This window comes from Lissotriton helveticus, chromosome 3_1 (assembly GCF_964261635.1).
Source record: "Lissotriton helveticus chromosome 3_1, aLisHel1.1, whole genome shotgun sequence".
Lineage (NCBI taxonomy): Eukaryota > Metazoa > Chordata > Amphibia > Caudata > Salamandridae > Lissotriton > Lissotriton helveticus.
In genome coordinates, this window is record NC_136061.1 from 50,088,704 (window position 1) to 50,111,078 (window position 22,375).

Genomic DNA, 22,375 nt, shown 5'->3' on the forward strand with positions numbered 1-22,375 from the left:
AGAGCTAGTGACTTCTGTCTGTTCGCCTGGTCGATGAGGTATGTCATCCAGTGTGGAAGAATTTGGTCTGAATCCTGTTTGGCAAAATAGAATTATCATGTTTGTTGTTACCCATGACTCAAGATATTTTAAAATGGCAGAGGCGTATGTCTTGGCCTCACTGTCCAATAGGGCAATCAGGTGGTAATTGATGAGGTTCTGTCTGTCACCCTTTTAAAAAATCAGGTGTAGTATTTAACCTCTCCGGCTGTTGGGAACTTGGCAGGGCTTAAAGCATGTTCAGAACAGTGGAGAAAGTATTGCAGGCCATAGTACTGGATCATCTTTGAATAGTTGAGCTGGGAGCCCGTTTGGGCCTGGCGCACCCGATGTTTGTCATTTTGCATACAGCTTTTTGGATGTTGTTGATCTTGTACTTAGGGTCACATTCCTTTAGGTTATCTGCGGGGTCTAAAGTTTCGGGTGAGAAAGCACTCTGTTGTTCGACTGCATTTACCTTTTCTACGTGCAGGGTCTACATAGGTACGTCAATGGCATTAGATCTGGTTTCATCCTGGGGTGTTTTATTTTTGATATGCCTCCATAAATTGTCCTGTTTTCGCTTAATCATGAATGAGTTTACTTTTTGCCACTCCTTGTCCCACTTCTGGTTTTTCACCCGCCATACCAATTGCTTATGTTGTTTTCTTGGGCCCGCAGTTCCTGTTGCAAAGCAGCTTGATTGGTTGATTGTGGGTTTCGCGGCTTGCTTTCATCAGCTTGGGAATGTGTCATGAGCTGATCAGAATGCTTTGATTTTTGTTGGAAGTTTTTGACAAAGGGAGCCCATGGCCTGGGAAGGAGTCTAGTGATTTATGGATACCCCCGATTGTGGATTCCCAGTGGGTAAATAGGTGTTTGCCGCTTTGGGCCTGCAGAGACTGTCCATTAGTAGCTTTCCATGCTGTTAATGTCTGCAAACAGACCGGGCCCCATTCTATACTCCAGATTGAAAATGCAAATTTGTTGAAGAGGCGGACCAGATGTAGCCCCAGAAGGGGTGAGCGTGGGGTCGCCAGTCACTGTATTCAAGATGTTTGACATAGTGTAATGCTGTATTGTCACGCTTTCTTGTAATTCTCTACGCAACAGTGGTGCAATGTTCTTTTCAATGCCTCAAGTTAATAAAAAGATACACAATTAATGCAGATTCGTCATGGTGAGAGTTGCCCAGTGTCTTATGACCTACACGTTTGGATGAGCTGAGGTTAAACATTGTACAGAGTAGAAGGTGGTCGCTCTCGTGAGGAAAGGACTTCAAAGCTCTCAAGGTGTTCCACAAGTTTTCTGAGGCAAAGAGAGTAGATAGTACTTATCCCCCTGAAGGTTTTCAAAAACTGAGGTGATAGCCCTGAGTTTACAGCTATGGTCTGAATGGGCTTCGGTCTATGTTTACTTAAGATTGTATGCAGCTGTTTGCTTAAGGAGTTTGTGGGTGGGCAGCTGGCTGGGGTTGATCCTAGTTGTCGCAAGTCGAATTCCCCAAAAATTTCTGTATCACGATTCACATGTTCACAGAGAATTTGATCCAAGTTATCACTTAGCTGGCTCAACCTTTTCACTCATACTAAACCAAAGCTATTGAAATAGATATCTGAAAGAGACACGTTAGTATTAGATTCCTTACCTTAGAATATCCCCAGGCGTCAGATTGGATCCGGAAATTTTTGCGTAGCAGTACCCTTGCGCGTCGGTAGGCGTCGTCTGCGGCTCCGCGTCCGTCGTCGGCGTTGTGGGCGCCGTGATGACGTCGTCGGAGTACTTAGACGCCGCCTCCGCGTGCTGACGTCAGTTCTTCTTTTTTCTACGCCAGCAAGCGCAGATCTGGAAAAAGCAGTAACCCTAGTCATTTTTGACTAACCTTTTTGATCCTTTTTGATTGCTTTTCGAAGTCTCTCGACTCCGAACGGTGCCGTAGTGATGCCCGGCTTCAAGCACTGTGACGATTGCGACCGGCTGATGTCGGTCACGGATCCTCACCGCGTATGTTTGTCCTGTTTGGGCGTCGACCACGACGACAAGGCCTGCTCCGACTGCCGGGCCCTCTCCTCGAAAGCCAGGCGGGAGCGGTCCCGTAGGCGCCTCGAGCTCCGGCAGTCGGTCCCGCGCCGTGAGAGGTCCCGATCCCATGGGAGGTCGAGGGACAGGTCGCGGGCTCGGAGCCACCACAGCTCCGAGAGTAGGCCCCACTCCTCCGGGTCGAAGTCGTCGTCAGGTAAGAGGCACAAGAAGTCCAAGCGGCGTCATCGCTCCTCGGACTCCCCCCGACGCTCGCGCGATGCGGCCGGGGGTTCGGGTGACACCACGCACGCAGCTCCGTCGGAGTCACGGGCGCCGCGTTGAGCCCCACACCCTCCGGTCCCTGGGCTCAACGCGTCGCCGGAGGAGATCGAGCGTTTCCTCATGGCCATGCGGAAACTCTCTCCTCCGACGTGCTCCGTGGAGCCTCCGGACCCAGCGGACCCGTCTGGGGCCCCTAGCGGGTCGGCGGCTCCGGCCCCGATGCCGTCGGGTGCTACGGCCCCGACTCCGCCGACGCCTTCGGGCCCGGCGCCGCAGGGGTCCAGTTGTTCAGGCGGCGCCTTCGGGCCCGGCGCCGCAGGACGCCACTGGTCCTCCTTCGGGATCGGGTTCGTCGCCGGTGGATCTGACGACCTCCCCGGCGTTGGACCCTCAGGTGTCGCCTCCGGCACCGTCCTCGGGCGGCGCTGGCCCCGGTCCTACCCTCGTTCCTGTTCAGCCGTCGGGACGGCCCCGCTGGGCGCCGCTCCAGACGTCGTTTGGTGAATTTCACTTTTATGAACAGGCCCCATTAGTTGAACACCCTGAATTTCAGGAGATGGGTGATGAGGAGGACTGGGAGGGGTCTGAGGACCTTCTGACCAGGGAGTGTCAGTCTCATGAGGACTGGACAGGAGACCTTGGGGAGGCCAGTGGCCTGGACACCTCTCCAGACACTGGGTTTGTCTCCCCTCCTACCGTGGCTTCGGAGGAGGGACAACGTATAGTGTGGTGCTGATGAGGGCTGCCAAGGCCTTGGGCCTTGAGCTCCCCATCGCGGCCGTGAGGACTAACCTCCTCACTGAGGTCCTTAAACCGCAGTCAAGCTCGGCCGAGCCTCTGCTGCCCTTTAATGAGGCCTTGACCGACGTTCTTCTGGGCACTTGGTCCAAGCCCGCTACGGGTTCGCCCGTAGATAGGAACGTGGCCAGGCGCCACCGCCCAGCCCTGGGCGACCCATGTTTCCTGTCCTCCCACCCTACCCCCAAGAGCCTGGTCATCCAGGCCTCCAATTCCCAGACCGCATTCCCGTCGGCCCCGCCGGACCGGGAATCCAAGAGGTATGACCAGTATGGGAAGAAGATCTTCTCATCCCTTAGTCTAGGCCTGCGGTCTTCCAACACCGCCTGCCTCTTGGGACGTTACACCCACTCTGTGTGGGATAAGGTCGCGGAAGTGCTGCCAGAGTGTCCGTTGGAGGTACGGGCCAAACTGGGCCAAGCCCTTGTGGAGGGCCGGGATGCAGCCAAGTATTCCATCAGGTGTGGGCTGGATACCACTGACTCGCTGGGTAGAGCGATGGCAACGACGGTGGCGGTCAGACGCCACGCCTGGCTGAGGTCCGCCAACTTCTCGGCGGATGTCCAGAGCACGCTCATGGACATGCCGTTCGATGGCCGTCGCCTCTTAGGCGACAAGGCAGACCATGCGCTTGAGCGCTTGGGCCTCTCGGGCCAGCGCCAGCAATCGGCTGCCTTTCACTCCTTTCGTGGCCACGGAAGGGGTGCGCCCACACGCGCCGCCAGCCACGCACCGCAGGGCAATAACCAACGCGGTGGCGGCCATGGGAACCGCTGTCCGGGCGCTCGGGGGCAGCGGCGAGGTCAGTCCACACCTTCCCCCGCAGCATCCGCCTCAAAACCCTCCTAGTCTGTGCTTTCAGGCCCATGTGACGCCAGTGGGGGGCAGGGTTCGCCATCACCACCTCCACTGGCGCACTGTCACATCGGACAGGTGGGTGCTGCAAATCGTCCGAAGGGGCTACTCCCTCCCCTTCGAGACGACTCCTCCAGCCATGCCACCGCAGAACCATCGTGTATCGGGGGATCATTTGCCACTTCTGCAGGAGGAAGTTACGGCCCTCTTGGCCAAGGGGGCCATCGAGCGCGTTCCTGGGCCAGAAGTAGGGTGTGGTTGCTACTCCCACTACTTTCTGGTACCCAAGAAGGACAAAGGGGGCCTACGCCCTATCTTGGACCTAAGGAACGTCAACGGCTTCTTACGGAAGGAGAAGTTCAAGATGCTGACACTGGCTCAGGTTCTGGCTGCCCTGGACCCAGGAGACTGGATGGTAGCGTTGGACTTGCAGGACGCTTACTTTCATATCCCCGTCCTGCCAGCCCACCGGCGCTACCTGCGGTTCATGGTGGGCCACGAGCACTTTCAATTTACCGTGCTCCCCTTCGGCCTTACCAGCGCCCCACGGGTGTTCACGAAGGTGATGGCGGTGGTCGCAGCTCATCTGCGCAGGTTAGGGGTTTCAGTCTTCCCCTACCTCGACAACTGGCTGTTGAAGGCGGGCTCGCCCCAGACAGTCGTCAGCCACCTCCAGACGACGGCGGACCTCCTGCACCAGCTGGGGTTCTCCATCAATGTGCCGAAGTCACACCTGTGCCCCTCTAAGAAGCTCCTCTTCATCGGAGCGGTTCTGGACTCGGCGCGGTTTCGGGTTTATCCGCCCGAACAGCGGGTCCGGGATATTCAGGCTCTGATTCCCATCTTTCAGCCATTATCCCGGGTTTCGGTCAGGTTGACGCTGTGGCTTCTGGGGCTGATGGCCTCCTGCATCCTACTGGTGCATCACGCCAGGTGGCGGATGCGGGCTCCTCAGTGGTACCTGAAGTTTCAGTGGGCCCAGCATCAGGGCAACCTATCCGACCACATCCTGATCTCGGAGGGCACTGCGAGACAGCTGCAGTGGTGGCTTACGGACCGCGATTGGGTCAGCGGCAGATCCCTCTCCCTTCCCCAACCGGAGCACGTAGTTGTGACGAACGCGTCCCTCCAGGGCTGGGGAGGCCACTTGGGAGAGGCGGAGATCAGAGGCCTCTGGTCTCCGGCGGAGACCCGGCTCCACATCAGCCTGTTGGAGCTCCGGGCGATTCGTCTGGCACTGAAGGCATTCCTCCCCTCTGTCCGGGGGAGTGTAGTGCAGGTATTCACGGACAACACCACCGCCATGTGGTACTGCAACAAACAAGGCGGGGTGGGGTCGTGGATCCTTTGTCAAGAGGCTCTTCGCCTTTGGCAGTGGCTGGAACGCCAGGGCGTGACCCTGGTGGCTCAACACCTGGCAGGTTCTCTGAACGCCAGGGCGGACGAGCTCAGTCGTCGGTGCATGATGGATCACGAATGGCGTCTGAACTCGGACGTGGCGCAAGGCCTCTTTCAGCGATGGGGAGAGCCTTGGTTAGATCTATTCGCCACCGAAGAGAACGCGCAATGTCATCAGTTCTGCGCGTTGGAATTTCCAAGGCGGCACTCGCTCTGAGACGCTTTTCATCACGAGTGGAGTTGCGGTCTGTTGTACGCCTTTCCGCCTATACCACTTCTGCCCAGAGTGCTGAAGAAGATCAAGCGCGACCGGGCCCAAGTCATCCTTGTGGCTCCGGACTGGGCACGAAGGTACTGGTATCCAGAGCTACTCAGTCTGTCAGTCGATCCCCCGGTTCGTCTGCCTCTTCAGGAGGACCTTCTGTCGCAGCAGCAGGGGACGGTCCTCCACCCGAACCTGTCCAGTCTCCACCTCCATGCTTGGAGATTGAGCGGCGACAGTTGAGGCCATTTTACTTGCCTCCTGAAGTTTGTAACATCATTCTGGCAGCCAGGCGTCCCTCCACAAAGTCGGTATACGCCTGCAGGTGGAACAGATTTGTGGCATGGTGCACAGCAAAAGCTGTGGATCCCCTCAATGCCCCTCTTTCTGAAGTCCTTCTCTTCCTTCTTTCTCTTGCCCAGCAGGGCTCTGCTCTGGGCACTATCGAGGGCTACCTTTCTGCCCTTTCAGCCTTTCTCAGGCTGCCTGATCAACCTTCTTTGTTCAAGTCCCCTATTGTTAATAGATTTCTTAAGGGCCTCACAGACACGTTTCCTCCTGTTCCGTTTGTGATGCCTCAGTGGGACTTGAACCTGGTTCTTACCTTTCTGATGTGCGCTCCCTTTGAGCCACTTCACAACTGTCCTCTTCGCCTTCTGACCTTGAAGACTGCTTTCCTGGTTGCCATCACCTCTGCCAGGAGAGTGAGTGAGCTCCAGGCCCTTTCTTGTACCCCACCTTTCCTTTCTGTCCATCCGGACAAAGTGGTGCTGCGTACCAAACCTTCTTTCCTGCCCAAGGTTGTCACGGCCTTCCACATCGGGCAGTCTATCACCTTGCCAACCTTCTTCCCGCCACCACATCCCTCTAAAGAGGAAGAGCGGCTCCACCGTCTGTACCCAAAACGTGCACTCTCGTTCTACTTGGATCGCACACGCCAGTTCCGGGTGGATGACCAACTCTTTGTTGGTTACGTGGGCGCGAAGAAGGGGAAAGCGGTGCACAAGAGGACCATCTCCCGGTGGATCATCCTGTGTATCCAGGCATGCTACTCCTTGGCTAGGAAGGAGCCTCCTGCTGGATTGCGGGCTCATTCTACCCGAGCCACGGGGACTACCACTGCCCTGGGCCGGGGAGTGCCTTTACAAAACATCTGTCAGGCAGCTACGTGGGCCTCGCTGCACACGTTCGCAAGACACTACTGCCTGGACAGCCAAGTCCGGAGGGATGGCTTCTTTGGTCGTTCCGTCCTCCGGGACTTTCTGGTGTGATTTTGGTTCGCAGACCCACCACCGGGGTTGGTATTGCTGGGGTATCTATTCTAAGGTAAGGAATCTAATACTAATGTGTCTCTTTCAGATGCACAAGTTACTACTTGTGTAACGATATATTTGTAAGAGACATTAGTTAGTATTAGATTCCTTACCGACCCACCCATCCTCCCTGTTCTGCGAACCGATATCTAGGGTTAGGATTGTCCCCTTTCAGGGCCCTAGTTTCAATGGCACCAGTGTTGGTTTTTAACATGGCTCTGCGTTTCTGGCGCGGAAAAGCTGTGTCTAAGAACTGACGTCAGCACGCGGAGGCGGCGTCTAAGTACTCCGACGACGTCATCACGGCGCCAACGACGCCGACGACGGACGCGGAGCCGCAGACGACGCCTACCGACGCGCAATGGTACTGCTACGCAAAAATTTCCGGATCCAGTCTGACGCCTGGGGATATTCTAAGGTAAGGAATCTAATACTAACTAATGTCTCTTACAGATATATCGTTACACAAGTAGTAACTTGTGCATTAATCAAAAGGATCCTATTTTGTGAGGCTGTTATGTTAAATCTCTCCAATGCAAGCACTTGAATCATCTCCTTTGAGTTGGTATTTCTGTAACTGTTAGTTTCAGACTGGGATTGAGATGGATTGACAGGCCCCTGATGGCCTTCCAATTTTTTTTTTTTTTTGCTGCTTGATGGACCCCTTGGAAGCCGGTAATTGTTAGTGACCAGGTTTCTTGTAGGAAGAGTATGTCAGATGCCATTAGCAGGGCTTTTGCGGTTTCTGATTTTAATAGTCTTGATAGTCCGGCCACATTCAGGAGCTTTACGGATTGTTGTGTCTTGGCTAAATGCGTCTTAATGCTAGGAACAGTTTGTTGCCTCTCTGGACAGGATGAGTGGAACCCAGCTAATCCACTCCATCTCCTTGTCATTCATCACTCAGCCAGAAAATATTTGAACATTGACAAATTCTTTATCAACACAAGTGAAACCACATGCAAAAACAGTGATCTGTCCAACTGTTTAGTGACCAGGGTCCACCTGTCACCCACCGTCACGGGACATTCCCTCTCGGAGTATCGTTCAGCCCGACTTGTTTAACACTCTATATTCCATGCAGGATGTACCCACTTCGCTCCCAGCCCTGATGACATTGCTGTAGGAATTTGGAGAGGTGTCTGGCCTCAGAGCGAATTGGGCCAAGTCATGCCTGTACCCACTGGCTCTGGTCCTTGAACAGGATGGGGAACCCTCACGAGCTGCCACCTGCAGTGGTTTTACACTACATTTATATACCAGCACGTGCAAATTTATCATGATACCAGTGACATCAGAGAGGGTAATATCGATAAGGCACATCCTTTTTGGACGTCTTTACAGCTGTACCCGATGGGGCGGGTGGCGATTTCTAAGTTACTGGTACTGTCTTGATTATTGTATTTCTTTGCAGCCCTACCGCTTCAGACCTCTTCAGATCTGTTTTAGAAGACTGCTCAGTATCCTGACAGAACTCATATTGGGGCAGCTAGAAGGCGATTTGCACTTCCGGTGCTCCGGCAACTGTACCATGAGGGAGGAATGGCTGCCCCTGACTATGAGTGGTACTATGCAGTGGCACAGCAGCAATGGCCAATGCAGTGGCTGAGCACAGAGGCTTGCTTGGCGAAGTCGGCCATTACCAGAATTCTTAGAGATGTCCAAATATATATATATAGCTCTCAGTCCCCCGGTCCCTACCAAAAGTGGAGTTGTATCAGATGAAAGTCTCCGGCTTGTGTTGGAACCGCTATGTGAGGAAAAGGGCCCTCAATTACCCTATTCCCCACTCATCCCGATATGGCTGTGGGTGGATGTTTCAGGCCAGAGAAGCCTTAAGAAAAGTCCCTGCATTGTCTTTTCATAATGCAAAGTTTACTCTTTTATACATGAAAATAGACTCACCTTCCTCTCATGGTATAATTTTAAAACTAAATTGTTATAAAGACGCCTGGAACAGGTAGGTGAAGATTATTTAACTCTTGATTACGGCCTCCACCCTGGAAACTCTAACAGGTCGCTCTCAAGCACAGCCAACGAGCCCCGCCAGTCAGGCTGCTCCTGTCAACATTCCAAGGCAGCCTCTGGCTCAACTGTAGGATCATTCCAATGGGTGGAAAGAGGAAGGGGGCAGGGAGGGAGATACCACCATAATGCAAACTAGAAAAGTAAGGGAACTGTAACATAACTTATTTTGCATTTTGTAGGACCTGACTACCTATGATGGCCCTTTGTAAGCAGATGATAGGTCTACCAATGAAAATAAACATTATAATTCCTGCATGCTTGTGAAGAGAGGCCTGTTTAGGACATTTAGCGAGGACGAGACTTGACAGAGCAGGGATGTACACATTCGTGTTCTATACCATACATCGAGCCTATTATTGAAACACACACAACTGGAGCATTCCTGCTCTGCTTCTGGTAACTTCTAATGATTGATTAAAATCTGCCTAGCCTTAGAAACAAAATCAGTTTCATAATAACATTTTTCAAGTCTAGGACAGAAACTATTTGCTTCTTTATGACATGGTTTGTTACGTTTTTCTCTTCCTTCCGTTGCTTACTTCACAAAAGTGTTTTGTTGTATTTAGTCAGAGACTGAAAACAAACATTGCAGATGGAATGAGTTGCTCGCCTGGTCTTTCTACTCAGTAACTTTCTCTTTTCTAGGACCCCACTAATGACGCCCCAGCGGTGTACATCCAAGTTGACTCTATGGCAGAATTCTTTGAGGACCTCTTCAGCGGTGAGCCGCTCAGGTTCCCTCCTCACGTCTCAACCAACATCCAAGAATTTGATTTTGGATACCGTTCAGTGGGCAGTGATGCTGAGCCCTTACCTCTCAGCATGACCAATCACACAAAGGGGAAGATCGCAGTCTTCTGGACCTTCAGAGCAGATAGCCACTTCCACGTGACACCGGAATGCATCGAAATCCCGCCTTTGAAATCGATGGCTTTCCGCCTCAGTTTCTGTCCTTCCCAGGTCAACACCCTCTACGGCGCAGAGCTGGAGGTCTTTGCTTCCTACAAGGTAAATACAAGATGATGTGATTTCCAGACCTTCTGTTGCCTAATTGCTCTTTCTATGGTCCCTTCAAACTAACTCCTCTCAGCAGTTAATGCTATTTCTGAGCTGCCTCCTTTGCTCCCAGCAGTCCCTGCTCTCTCTCTCTCCTGCCTTCTATGCTCCCAGCAGTCCCAGCTCTCTCTCTCTCTCTCCTGCCTCCTCTGTTCCCAGCAGTCCCTGCTCTCTCTCGCTCCTGCCTCCTCTGCTCCCAGCAGTCCCTGCTCCCTCTCTCCTGCCTCTTTTGCTCCCAGCAGTCCCTGCTCTCCCTCTTTCTCCTGCCTCCTCTTCTCCCTGCAGTCCCTGCTCTCTCTCTCCTGCTTCCTCTGCTCCCAGCAGTACCTGCTCCCTCTCTCTCTCTTCTGCCTCCTCTGCTCCCAGCAGTGTAGAAAATAGAAACCTTCTCAGGGGTCCCACTGATACTTGGTCCTTTTAAACCAACTCTGGCACAGAGGCTGAAATATAAAAAGAACATCTTTATTAACCTCAAATGAGTGAGACTACGTCACACAGAAGTCTTAGCAACTGAATGAGGCAGTCTAAGGAGTACAGAAAACAGTGACCTTATATATGCTTAGGGTTACATAGTCAGCATAAGACCAAGGGGCAGTCCTGGCTCATGTAAGCATGCAAAATGCCTAAGATGGGCATGCAAGATCTGGTTGCTCAACAAAGTGGGAGGAGAGTTACTTCTCCATACAGCAGCAAAAATAGCCTGACAGTTATACTAGAGAAGCAAGTGCATTCTACTAGCTAGGCCCTTCAGAGCATGTGCGAAGGTGGAAGATGCTAAATATAGTTAGTTTCTAGGCAGATTACAAGAGCAGTCAACACTGAGGGAGGACAGAGCACATGGCGAGCATGTGACCGCACATGGCAAACAAGATGGCGGCCAGAAATACAAAATGGCTTTCAGCTCATGCTAACAAATCCCTGCAATATTTAACAGATGGTCCTTTTAGCATTAGCTAATGACATTCCTATGATCCATTAGGAACATAGAAAATATTTGCACATTAATTTTCATAAATGTATCAATATCCTAATTCATTGCTAGGTGGGCATTTTCCATTCTAAACATTTCATTAAGCGGGTACATATATAAGGTATAAGCAGGAATACAAAGGGAACAAAGCATTAGGTCATAAATAACATACAGATAGCAGGATAAAGTAATGACCACTATCACAAACAGAATTATAATTTTTCCTAGTCCTAAGCAAAAGTAAATCCTAAAATCATCTAGTAAATATTTTCAGGGCTCCTATGCATTTCAGTGACTATTCATTTTAATTTCAGAATAGCCAACAACACATATCTAATAAAAACATTTTCCAATTGACTTTTAAATTTTCCTTTTATGAGGGCTAGAACATCAATCATATCTGGGACCAGGAGGACCACACAGGGCCATAAGAATTAGAACGAAGAGCTGCAAAGGGCTACTCCTCATCAAAAATGGGATGGCTAAAGGGGTACAATATTGACAAGAAAAAGAAGAAGTCCTTGGGGAAATTGAAGCTGCTGTACAACCAACCAGAGGGGAGTCTTCTCCCTGTGTCCGTTTGAGCCTCACAGGCAGGCTCTTGTTGTTTCCAAGGTGGAGCTGCACAACTCGCAACTCAAGAATCACAGCCCAGTTTCAAGGAAAAAGTCTCTTCTTTCAGGATAGGGCAGTCACCCACCAGGCAAATGCTCTTAACGATCCTGTCCAGTGTCTCAGGCAGTGCACCAGTTTTCTTCACTTCAATCTAACAGGCACCAGAGACACAGCACCTGTACCCTAAACTCAAGTCCTTCCCTAACTCCTGTATTGCTCTGCTGGCGCACTGCTCATTCATTGGGGCCACACATTGCATCCAGTGTGCTCTGGTATCTCTTGACCAACAACCAAAGGAGCAAACTTGTATTCACTTTGGGACCAGGATTCAGAGGCCTGATGCTAGGATCTCTGAAGCATCAGAGGGGTCACCTCAAGCAAAGCCTCTTCGCCATTCTGGTCTGTCTGTGACTCTCAGCTGGGCATCAAATATTTCTCCTTTCTGATTTGTGACCCCGTCTTTCGCCCAAGACAGTGGCAGGGGTACACACTTAACATCCCAGGGCTTCCGCCTTCACTGAGGTCCTAGTTGCCAGCAATGCCTGTGCTGGTTACCTTCACTTTGGCTTCAAGCTTGGCTGATGCTGACTCCCCGGGCTGAATCTGATGTCTAGGCCCCTCTGGCAATGGTTGTAAGGCACAAATATCTATTGGTGAACAGAACAAAAAGTCTTTAGACAAGGCACAGAAACAGTCTATCAACACAGAGGATAGTCTCAAAATACTTCCTGGTCTTGGGACGCCCCATATAATAGCAAGGCACCCAAGAACCACTTCCATCTATCCATTGTGAGAGTAAAAAAAACAACATCCTGGACCTATTGGCAAGTATAAAAGGAACTCTTTGGCAAGAGTAAGACATCATCCAAAACCAAGCAGCCAAGGAAGTCTGTATTCATTTACTAAATTGTGAGGAAAAGAGAAAAACAACACAGACGTACCCTAAATCCTTACATTGGTGTATTCCTGTGTGCTAATCTGAAAACCCTCAAAAAAAGGAAATGTTCTACACTTTTGCTCATAAATTTTACATTACTTGTACAGGACTGCAGACACTTCTAAAATGATTCTTCTTAATGAAAGCACCTACATTGTACGCTTAGGATGATGCTCTCATGTTATAGGATCAGCAGGAAAATCTAAAAGTTCTAATTTAACAAGGGTTCTTATCTATAAAACAACATTTCCTTCAAAACATTTTTTGCTAAGAATCACATGGGCATCTTCCCTACGTTCTACTTTTCATGATCCAAACTATGCAACATCAGCTCTAATAAGGACTGTCAGTTTATTTACACGGACTAGCTAATAAAAAACTAGCAGTGCCCTCCTAAAACTATGTAGCATGGAATAACATACAATAATGGTGTTATTACCTAAGAATTTTAGAACAAAAACTACCCACATCTAGCTCCCCTTAAAAGTCAAAATAAGGGAACAACAATCTAGACTATTTATCCTGTCATAATTTCATCAAACAGGATGGGCAGTGACATAAAATATATTTGTATTCATTTTATTAATGCTAACAATGTTTAAAACAGTACTACGGAATAGCCAATTAAATGTCTCATTGCTATTTCACAGAAAATTTAGACAGGCTAAAAAAAAATTAAGAAAAGGAGAGAGCAATATACATTTTACCTAGCCTTAATTTGTAGAGGAGCTAGCCTCCTTCCCCCATTTTGACAGTAGGAAACCTGAAACAGTAGTTTCAGGTTTCCTACTTCTGTCAACACTATCAACCCCTATTTGTAGCAACTGGCCATAAACAAATTTATAGGAGGTATATAGCACTTTTGAGGAGGTAAAGAATATGAATACCCAAACCCCAATCCTTTTAGCAAATGTACAAGTGAAACATGAGGGCGAATGAATTCAAACTAAATACCATTGGCTCAGCCCTAGTAAGCACCAAACTAAAAGCATTAGTGCTGTATATATGGCCAAGCACACATATACAATTGTATTGTGGTATATTCATATGAGTGCATAAAAACTTGCTTTTGCCAACAAAAAATAAGCACAACTCCTTCTTCTTTCCCTGCGCTGCCATCTTGTCCTTCAAAAAGTTTCAGATGTCAAAATGTCAAAGCAGACCTTGCTCTGGTAGCCCTGCCAGGCTTCTAAATATAGAACTGACATTTAACTCTTCCCAGCTGTCCTATTCTGTGTGCAAATTTTCCATGCAGCTTTCCCTATTCAAAGTCACGATGAAAACAGAAAGCTGGCCCATTCCGCTGTTTGTCAGTTTAATAACTTCTGCTGGTTTTTTTATACATATTTTCAATTCTAAGCAGTGTGCAGTAGACTTGTCTAACAATACAGAAGTCAGCTATTTGTATTATACCTAAATGTATGCATTTACTGAGGCCTAAAAGCTGCTCTGAATGGGAAAAAAAATGCTGTTTAAATAGTGAATTTTACCCAATTTTGACTTTGATATTTGGGGCACTTAAAATGAATATCCTATAATTTATTTGCATAATAGTCATCCTCAAAATGTTCTCTAGATAGCCCAGGAGTGACAAATCAAAAATACATCATATATTCTGTTATAAAAATGATTTTTTTTACGTCTGCGCAGAGTGAATTTTCATATGCAAATATCCTCATTATGCAGTACAACTCAACTTAAATTTAATTTTAATGCTAGGAGGTCATATGAGTATTAAGCTTTAGAAATATTAAAAAACGAATTTAAAAGCACTTATTTTTTAAATATTTTTTTCATAATTAATACAATTTTTTTTTAATAAAACCAATTTTTTTTGATAATTCCACATGAAAAGCAAGCTGCATCCCTTGCCTATCATATTTAGACGCATTCATTCATAAGCCTAAGCACAGAAGCCTAACTTGAAACATGAAACATTTTGCGTAACTTTTTTTTAAAAGGACAATTATTTAACATCAGAACCACAAATATGCTTATACAAAGGCTTTAGAAAAGGAAATCCTTACTTTAAATGTTTTCCTGTTATCAAAAATAATGAACCTGATTTTTGTAACTTTTTAAAACAGCAGTCTGAAATGTAGATGTTTACCCCTTGTTTCCACTTAGCTGAGTCAACAGCCCTGTCTCTCCGTGGCCTACAATCAAAACAACAGCTGCTGCTAAGCGGCAGTTAAAACACTGCTGTTATAAAACTTTTTTTAGTGTTGAAATGGAAGCACGGTGACTGGCTATTTAAAACTGAGGCATTTCAATGCATGTTCTATAATATGTGTTTTAGTTCAACAACATCCAATTTACTCAGATGATGTGTTTGCCTATTAATATCTAATACAATGTATCTAAGGAAAATGGTGTAACATCTTATTGTTTATTCATAGCAAAACACACAATTTTGTTTTTATTTTAGGCCTATTTTATTCCTATTCAATGTGAATTCTAATTTTATCTTTTAAGCATTGGCAGTTTGTACATTTGCATAGTTTCTTACTCTTATCAATTTAATAGTAACATGCAGTTATTTAGCATATCATATGGTTCATTTCTGGATTTTTATTTAATTTGCATTTAATATTAATTAAATGAAATTTGGCATAACAGACTGATGACAGCAAGAAAACACAAACACACATTGAGCTCTTTCCAGATATATACAGAAGGGGTCATACCCTCAGAATCACGCAATACAGCGCGCTTAAGCCTAGCAATCCTTACACAAAGAGCGCAATCGCTATTTACTTACAGAAGTATCACTAATGTGAAAACCACATAGACATTTAAACACACATTTAACCCACAGATCAACACTTAGGACAGAAACAAAGGACAGCCCACGGACTGTTCTTAAACCAAACCATTTGTAAATACTAGTTGTAAGTCATATTTACAAGAAGCGCTTCTCAATAGTATTCCAAAAGACTGCAAAAAAAACAGCCCAACAAACTGTTTTATTTCCAAGAAGCCAAAATACACTCAATTCACTAGCAGAACACCCAAAAATCGCTCTGCATATCTCCATTTATAAACGTGCGTAGAAAAGGATCCTTGTTTGTATTATGTCCATATTTGAATTCCATGAGGATACAGAATCACCAAGGAAGAAATATGTTTTGATACCTAAACCTATTTAGGTATTCCCTCAAGGGAGCCGGCTAATTCACTTCACATCTCACTATGGTACCTCCAAAAAGCAACACATTCTTCGATGTGTGCTTTAAACAGGCATGCCAAAAATATTGAAGAATATGCAAATATTATAATCAAAGTAGCGCTTAAGGTACACTTTGTACGTTGCGCCGTTCAAACAAATTCAAATAGAGAAAAATCTCCTCATTACCTGCCTACATAAATTGCAATTTACATATTACATACATACTAATCAAAAGTTGGCCAACGCAAATCTAAGCCACAGTAAGTGTTACTGAACTACCTTACCAATCCAAGGCATCAAAACCAACAGCAAGTGCGGCAGAACGACTCTTACCAATCAAATGGTTGTCCAAATTCTAACTGCCAAGTTCTGAATGACCTAACGGTCTTTTTAGAATACTCACGCCAAAAAGGTTCTCAGTCAGGAGTGGTAAACGTGGAGGATCAAAATCAGGAAGACCAGAAATAAACTGGGCTGCAGAGACCGAGAATCCCCAGAATCTCCGTGCACAGAGTACCTCCTTAGTAGAGTCCTGTCCTGTCCTCCACAGTAGATTTCTGTCTCCTGACAAGATCACTCCTTAGATAGCCACTTCTCTGATGAGCCCTACATTGGGCGCCATTTGACGAAAATAGAAACCTTCTCAGGGGTCCCACTGAACCTTGGTCCCTTTAAACCAACAAAGAATAAATTGGCACAGAAGCTGAAATATAAAAAGAACATCTTTATTAAGCTCAAATGAGGGAGTCTACGTCACACAGAAGTCTTAGCAACTGAATGAGGCAGTCTGAGGAGTACAGAAAACGGAAGCCTTATATATGCTTAGGGTTACATAGTCAGCATAAGACCAAGGGGCAGTCCTGGCTCATGTAAGCATGCAAAATGCCTAAGATGGACATGCAAGATCTGCTTGCTCAACAAAGTGGGAGGAGAGTTACTTCTCCATACAGCAGCAAAAATAGCCTGACAGTTATACTAGAGAAGTAGGTGCATTCTACTAGCTAGGCCCTTCTGAACATGTCTGAAGGTGGAAGATGCTAAATATAGTTTGTTTCTAGGCAGATTACAAGAGCAGTCAACACTGAGGGAGGACAGAGCACATGGCGAGCACATGGCAACACATGGCAAACAAGATGGCTGCCAGAAATACAAAATGGCTTTCAGCTCATGCTAACAAATCCCTGCAATATTTAACAGCAGTCCCTGCTCTCCCTCTCTCTCCTGCCTCCTCTGCTCCTAGGAGTCCCTGCTCTCCCTCTCTCTCCTGCTCCTCTGCTCCCAGCAGTCCCTCCTCTCCCTCTTTCTCTCTCCTGCCTCCTCTGCTCCCAGAAGTCCCTGCTCTCTCTCTCTTGCCTCCTCTGTTCCCAGCAGTCCCTGCTGTCTCTCTCTTGCTTTTTCTGCTCCCAGCAATCCCTCCTCTCCCCTCTCTCTCTCTCCTGCCTTCTCTGCTCCCAGCAGTCCCTACCCTCTCTCTCTCTCTCTCCTGCCGCTTTTGCTCCCAGCAGTCCCTGCTCTCCCTCTCTCTCCTGCCTCTTCTGCTCCCAGCAGTCCCTCCTCTCCCTCTCTCTCTCTTCCCTCCTGTGCTCCCAGCAGTCCCTGCTCTCTCTCCGGCCTCCTCTGCTCCCAGCAGTCCCTCCTCTCCCTCTTTCTCTCTCCTGCCTCCTCTGCTCCCAGCAGTCCCTGCTGTCTCTCTCCTGCCTCCTCTGTTCCCAGCAGTCCCTGCTCTTTCTCTCTCTTGCCCCCTCTGCTCCCAGCAGTCCCTTCTCTCTCTGTCTCCTGCCTCCTCTGCTCCCAGCAATCCATGCTCTCTCTCTCTCTCTCTTCTGCCTCCTCTGCTCCCTCTCTCTCTCTTCTGCCTCCTCTGCTTCCAGCAGTCCCTGCTCTTTCTCTCTCTTGCCCCCTCTGCTTCCAGCAGTCCCTTCTCTCTCTGTCTCCTGCCTCCTCTGCTCCCAGCAGTCCCTTCTCTCTCTGTCTCCTACCTCCTCTGCTCCCAGCAGTCCATGCTCCCCCTCTCTCTCTCTCTCTTCTGCCTCCTCTGCTCCCTCTATCTCTCTCTTCTGCCTCCTCTGCTCCCAGCGGTCCCTGCTCTCTCTCTCTCCTGCCTCCTCTGCTTCCAGCAGTCACTGTTCCCTCTCTCTCTCTCTCTTCTGCCACCTCTGCTCCCAGTAGTCCCTCTTCTCTCTCTTCTGCCTCCTCTGCTTCCAGCAGTCACTGCTCCCTCTCTCTCTCTCCTGCCTCTTTTGCCCCCAGCAGTCCCTGCTCTCCCTATCTCTCTCCTGCCTCCACTTCTCCCATCAGTCCCTGTTCTCCCTCTCTCTCCTGCATCCACTTCTCCCAGCAGTCCCTGCTCTCTCTCCTGCTTCCACTGCTCCCAGCAGTCCCTTCTCCCTCTCTCTCTTCTGCCTCCTTAGCCCCAGCAGTCCCTGCTCTCCCTCTCTCTCCTGCCTCCTCTGCTCCCAGCAGCCCCTGCTCTCTCTCTCTCTCTCCTGCTCCTCTGCTCCCAGCAGTCCATCCTCTCTCTCTCTCCTGCTTCCTCTGCTCCCAGCAGTCCCGTCTCCCTCTCTCTCTCTCCTGCTCCTCTGCTCCCAGCAGTCCATCCTCTCTCTCTCTCTCCTGCTTCCTCTGCTCCCAGCAGTCCCGTCTCCCTCTCTCTCTCTCCTGCTCCTCTGCTCCCAGCAGTCCATCTCTCTCTCTCTCCTGCCTCCTCTGCTCCCAACAGTCCCTGCTCTCTCTCTCCTTCTTCCTCTGCTCCCAGCAGTCCCTGCTCTCCCTCTCTCTTCTGCCTCCACTTCTCTCAGCAGCCCCTGCTCTCTCTCTCTCTCCTGCTCATCTGCTCCCAGCAGTCCCTCCTCTCTATCTCTCTCTCTCTCCTGTCTCCTCTGCTCCCAGCAGTCCATCCCCTCTCTCTCTCTCCTGCTCCTCTGCTCCCAGCAGTCCCTCCTCTCTCTCTCTCTCTTGCTCCTCTGCTCCCAGCAGTCCCTCCTCTCTCTCTCTCTCTCTCTCTCTCTCTCTCCTGCCTCCTCTGCTCCCAACAGTCCCTGCCCTCTCTCTCTCTCCTGTCTCCTCTGCTCCCAGCAGTCCATCCTCTCTCTCTCCTGCCTCCTCTGCTTCCAGCTGTCCCTGCTCTCTCTCTCCTGCCTACTCTGCACCCAGCAGTCCATCCCCTCTCTCTCCTGCCTCCTCTGTTCCCAACAGCCCCCTCTCTCTCTCCTGCTCCTCTGCTCCCAGCAGTCCCTCCTCTCTCTCTCTCTCTATCTCTCCCTCTCTCTCTCTCTCTCTCTCTCTCTCTCTCTCTCTCTCTCCTGCTCCTCTGCTCCTAGCAGTCCCTTCTCTCTCTGTATCTCTTTCCTGCCTCCTCTGCTCCCAGTAGTCCCTCTTCTCTTTCTCTTCTGCCTTCTCTGCTCCCAGCAGTCCCTCATCTCTCTCTGTCTCTCTATTCTGCCTTCTCTGCTCCCAACAGCCCCTGCTCCCTCCCTCTATCTCTCTTCTGCCTACTCTGCTCTCAGCAGTCCCTGCTCTCTCTCTCCTGCTTCCTCTGCTCCCAGCAGTCCCTTCTCCCTCTCTCTCTCTTCTGCCTCCTTTGCCCCCAGCAGTCCCTGCTCTCTCTCTCTCTCCTGCCTCCACTTCTCCCAGCAGTCCCTCCTCTCTCTCCTGCTTCCTCTTCTCCCAGCAGTCCCTGCTCCCTCTCTGTCTCTTCTGCCTCCTTTGCTCCCAGCAGTCCCTGCTTTCCCTCTCTCTCCTGCCTCCTCTGCTCCCAGCAGTCCCTCCTCTCTCTCTCTCTCTCCTGCCTCCTCTGCTCCCAGCAGTCCCTCCTCTCTCTCTCTCTCTCCTGCCTCCTCTGCTCCCAGCAGTCCCTCCTCTCTCTCTCTCTCTCCTGCCTCCTCTGCTCCCAGCAGTCCCTCCTCTCTCTCTCTCTCTCTCCTGCCTCCTCTGCTCCCAGCAGTCCCTCCTCTCTCTCTCTCTCTCCTGTCTCCTCTGCCCCCAGCAGTCCCTGCTCTCTCTCTCTCTCTCCTGCCTCCTCTGCCCCCAGCAGTCCCTGCTCTCTCTCTCTCTCTCCTGCCTCCTCTGCTCCCAGCAGTCCCTGCTCTCTCTCTCTCCTAACTCTTTTACTCCCAGCAGTCCCTGCTCTCTCTCTCTCTCTCCTGCCTCCTCTGCCCCCAGCAGTCCCTGCTCTCTCTCTCTCTCTCCTGCCTCTTTTGCTCCCAGCAGTCCCTGCTCTCCCTCTCTCTCCTGCCTCTTCTGCTCCCAGCAGTCCCTCCTCTCCCTCTCTCTCTCTTCCCTCCTCTGCTCCCAGCAGTCCCTGCTCTCTCTCTCTCCTGTCTCCTCTGCTCCCAGCAGTCCCTGCTCTCTTTCTCTCCTGCCTCCTTTGCTCCCAGCAGTCCCTCCTCTCTCTCTCTCTCTCCTGCCTCTTCTGCTCCCAGCAGTCCCTCCTCTCCCTCTCTCTCTCTTCCCTCCTCTGCTCCCAGCAGTCCCTGCTCTCTCTCTCTCCTGTCTCCTCTGCTCCCAGCAGTCCCTGCTCTCTTTCTCTCCTGCCTCCTTTGCTTCCAGTGGTCCCTGCTCCTTCTTCCCAGCTGTCTGTCTGGTGTTCCTGTGCCTCCTCACAGCAGTTAATGCTCTCCTTATCTGCTCGTTTCCTCTTAGTAGTTCCAGCATCACTACTTAGTAGTTGCAGTGTATCACGTCCCACTTTTGAAGTGTTTTGCCTCTTTCACTCCACAGTTGCTCTCTCCCTGCCGTGCTCCACTCTCTTTCCAGCGTCTTCTGTTGGTGGGAGTCCGCATTGCTGCTCACTGCATCTGCCCCTGCATCTGTCTGCATTTCCTGCATTCATGACTGCTCTCCTCACTCCTCTCAGCTGTCTCCCACCTAATATTACCTCCTTGTCAGTCTTCCAGTCCCATTCCTTAAAAATGAGCAGCTCTTCTGCTGTGCAGAAACCTGTTACTTAGCAGAGGTCAAACATTTCCCCCAAAATGGCGCTGCCTACCCTGCATGCATAAAGGGGGAAGTGCATCACCATGACCGCCTGTACTTTCTTTTTCTACGATGCAGTTCGGATTGCCTAGTGAGGTCAGGTTCGTTGTTTTGATTCTTACTTGTTCCTTTGTGGCGTGCTTTAGCAGTCACGCTTCTTTCTATGGCCTGCCTGCCCTGCTCAGCGGGTGTTGGTCTTCTCTGTAGGCAGCGGCACTAATGCCTGTTTCTGATAGATACATCTGCCGTGTGGATTCCTCACCTTGTGAATATCCCCTTGCGTCAGCAACATTCGGAAATTATTTTTGTAGCTTCGCGCCGACGTGGATCCGGACGTCACAGAGGCACAGCACCGCTCGCTACTCCGCTGACATCACCGACGCCTATAACAGGCCCACGCTGGCGTGATGACATCAGTTCTGCCCTTTTTTCCGTGCCTCATAGGCATCGGTGACGTCAGCGGAGTCGCGAGCGGTGCCGTGCCTCTGTGACGTCCGGATCCACGTCGGCGCGAAGCTACAAAAAGAATTTCCAAATGTTGCTGATGCAAGGGGATATTCACAAGGTGAGGAATCCACAGGCAGATATTGTATCTACCAGAAAAAGCGTTACCGAAGGTAAGTAACTTGTTCTTTTGGCCCCAGCTGTTCCTACCTGTTTTCATGTGGTGCCCGCCCAACTGGGCTGCTTTTCTGCTTGCAGGCGCCTCCTGCTTGTCGGTGCCTCAAGGAAGAGGTTGCGGGCCACAGGACTTTGTTTTCTTAGAAACTGGTCTGATGCAGGAAGCGGCCGCATTAATGATTGCAGTCATGGAGCCTGCTGCTTCTAGTTCTGTGAGGGTTCACAGAGTGGATGCACTGCGCCTTCTTATCAATGAGGCTTTGGAGGCTGCATTGGGGCACCGGAAGCTGATAGTCCTCCTGCTAAAGTTCCTTGCCCTGCTACCATGGCTGCTATTGTTGATCCAGATGAAGAGGGGTCGTTTTGTTCAGGGATTTGAGATCTCTGGCTTGTTTGCCGATGTCAGGGGCAATCTGGGTTTTCCTTCACGTCTGATGGTTGGGTTGGAGGATAATTTTTTTTACCCAGTATCACCTGCCTGATCCTGACTATTGCACGGTGCTGTCCACCAGGTGCTGGCCAATGAATGGCGAGACATTGATAAGTCTGATTTTCCTTGCTTTTTGGGTAAACATTAGACTTTATAGGAGGTTTCAGAGAAGTTCTCGCAGTCTGTCAAGGTGGATAATTTGATGGCTGGCCTTTCTTCCCAGGGAAAGGTTCTTTCAGATGACGCCCTTCCTTCAGACCCCGTCGACAATTTACATTCTGGCTCTTCAGTTGAGTGAAGGAAGGGGGGGGGGGGGGGGGGGAACTTCCTCTTTGTTGGCTCTGATGGAGTTTCAGGTTTGCTACCTGTCTGACATCTCCGTCAATAACTTGTGTGCGGCTGCTGCTGCATGAGGTGCTTCCATTGCTGCTTGTTGCCTTATCTCAGTGTGGATTTGGAAGGCGGAGGCCTCACAGAAGTCTGTCCTTCTCAAGTTGCCGTTTGAAGGTTCCAAAGTGTTTGACCCTAGCTGGAGAAACTGGTCAAGCAGTCGGTGAAGAATCGAAAGCTGGTGGCCCCGTGTTTGATCTGAAGGGGGTGAATCTACACATTCCTCATCGTAATTTC

The 22,375-nt window shown here is 49.8% G+C and overlaps 1 protein-coding gene across 1 annotated transcript in view; it reads left to right on the top strand.

Moving 5' to 3' along the window:
* CFAP65 (cilia and flagella associated protein 65) overlaps nucleotides 1–22,375 on the top strand; it is a 621,863-nt gene that overhangs the window by 219,409 nt on the left and 380,079 nt on the right. Inside the window, exon 11 of the mRNA XM_078679214.1 lies at nucleotides 9,622–9,984. Within this exon, the coding sequence (XP_078535340.1) occupies nucleotides 9,622–9,984 (363 nt within the window). The remainder of the gene's footprint in view (nucleotides 1–9,621; nucleotides 9,985–22,375) is intronic.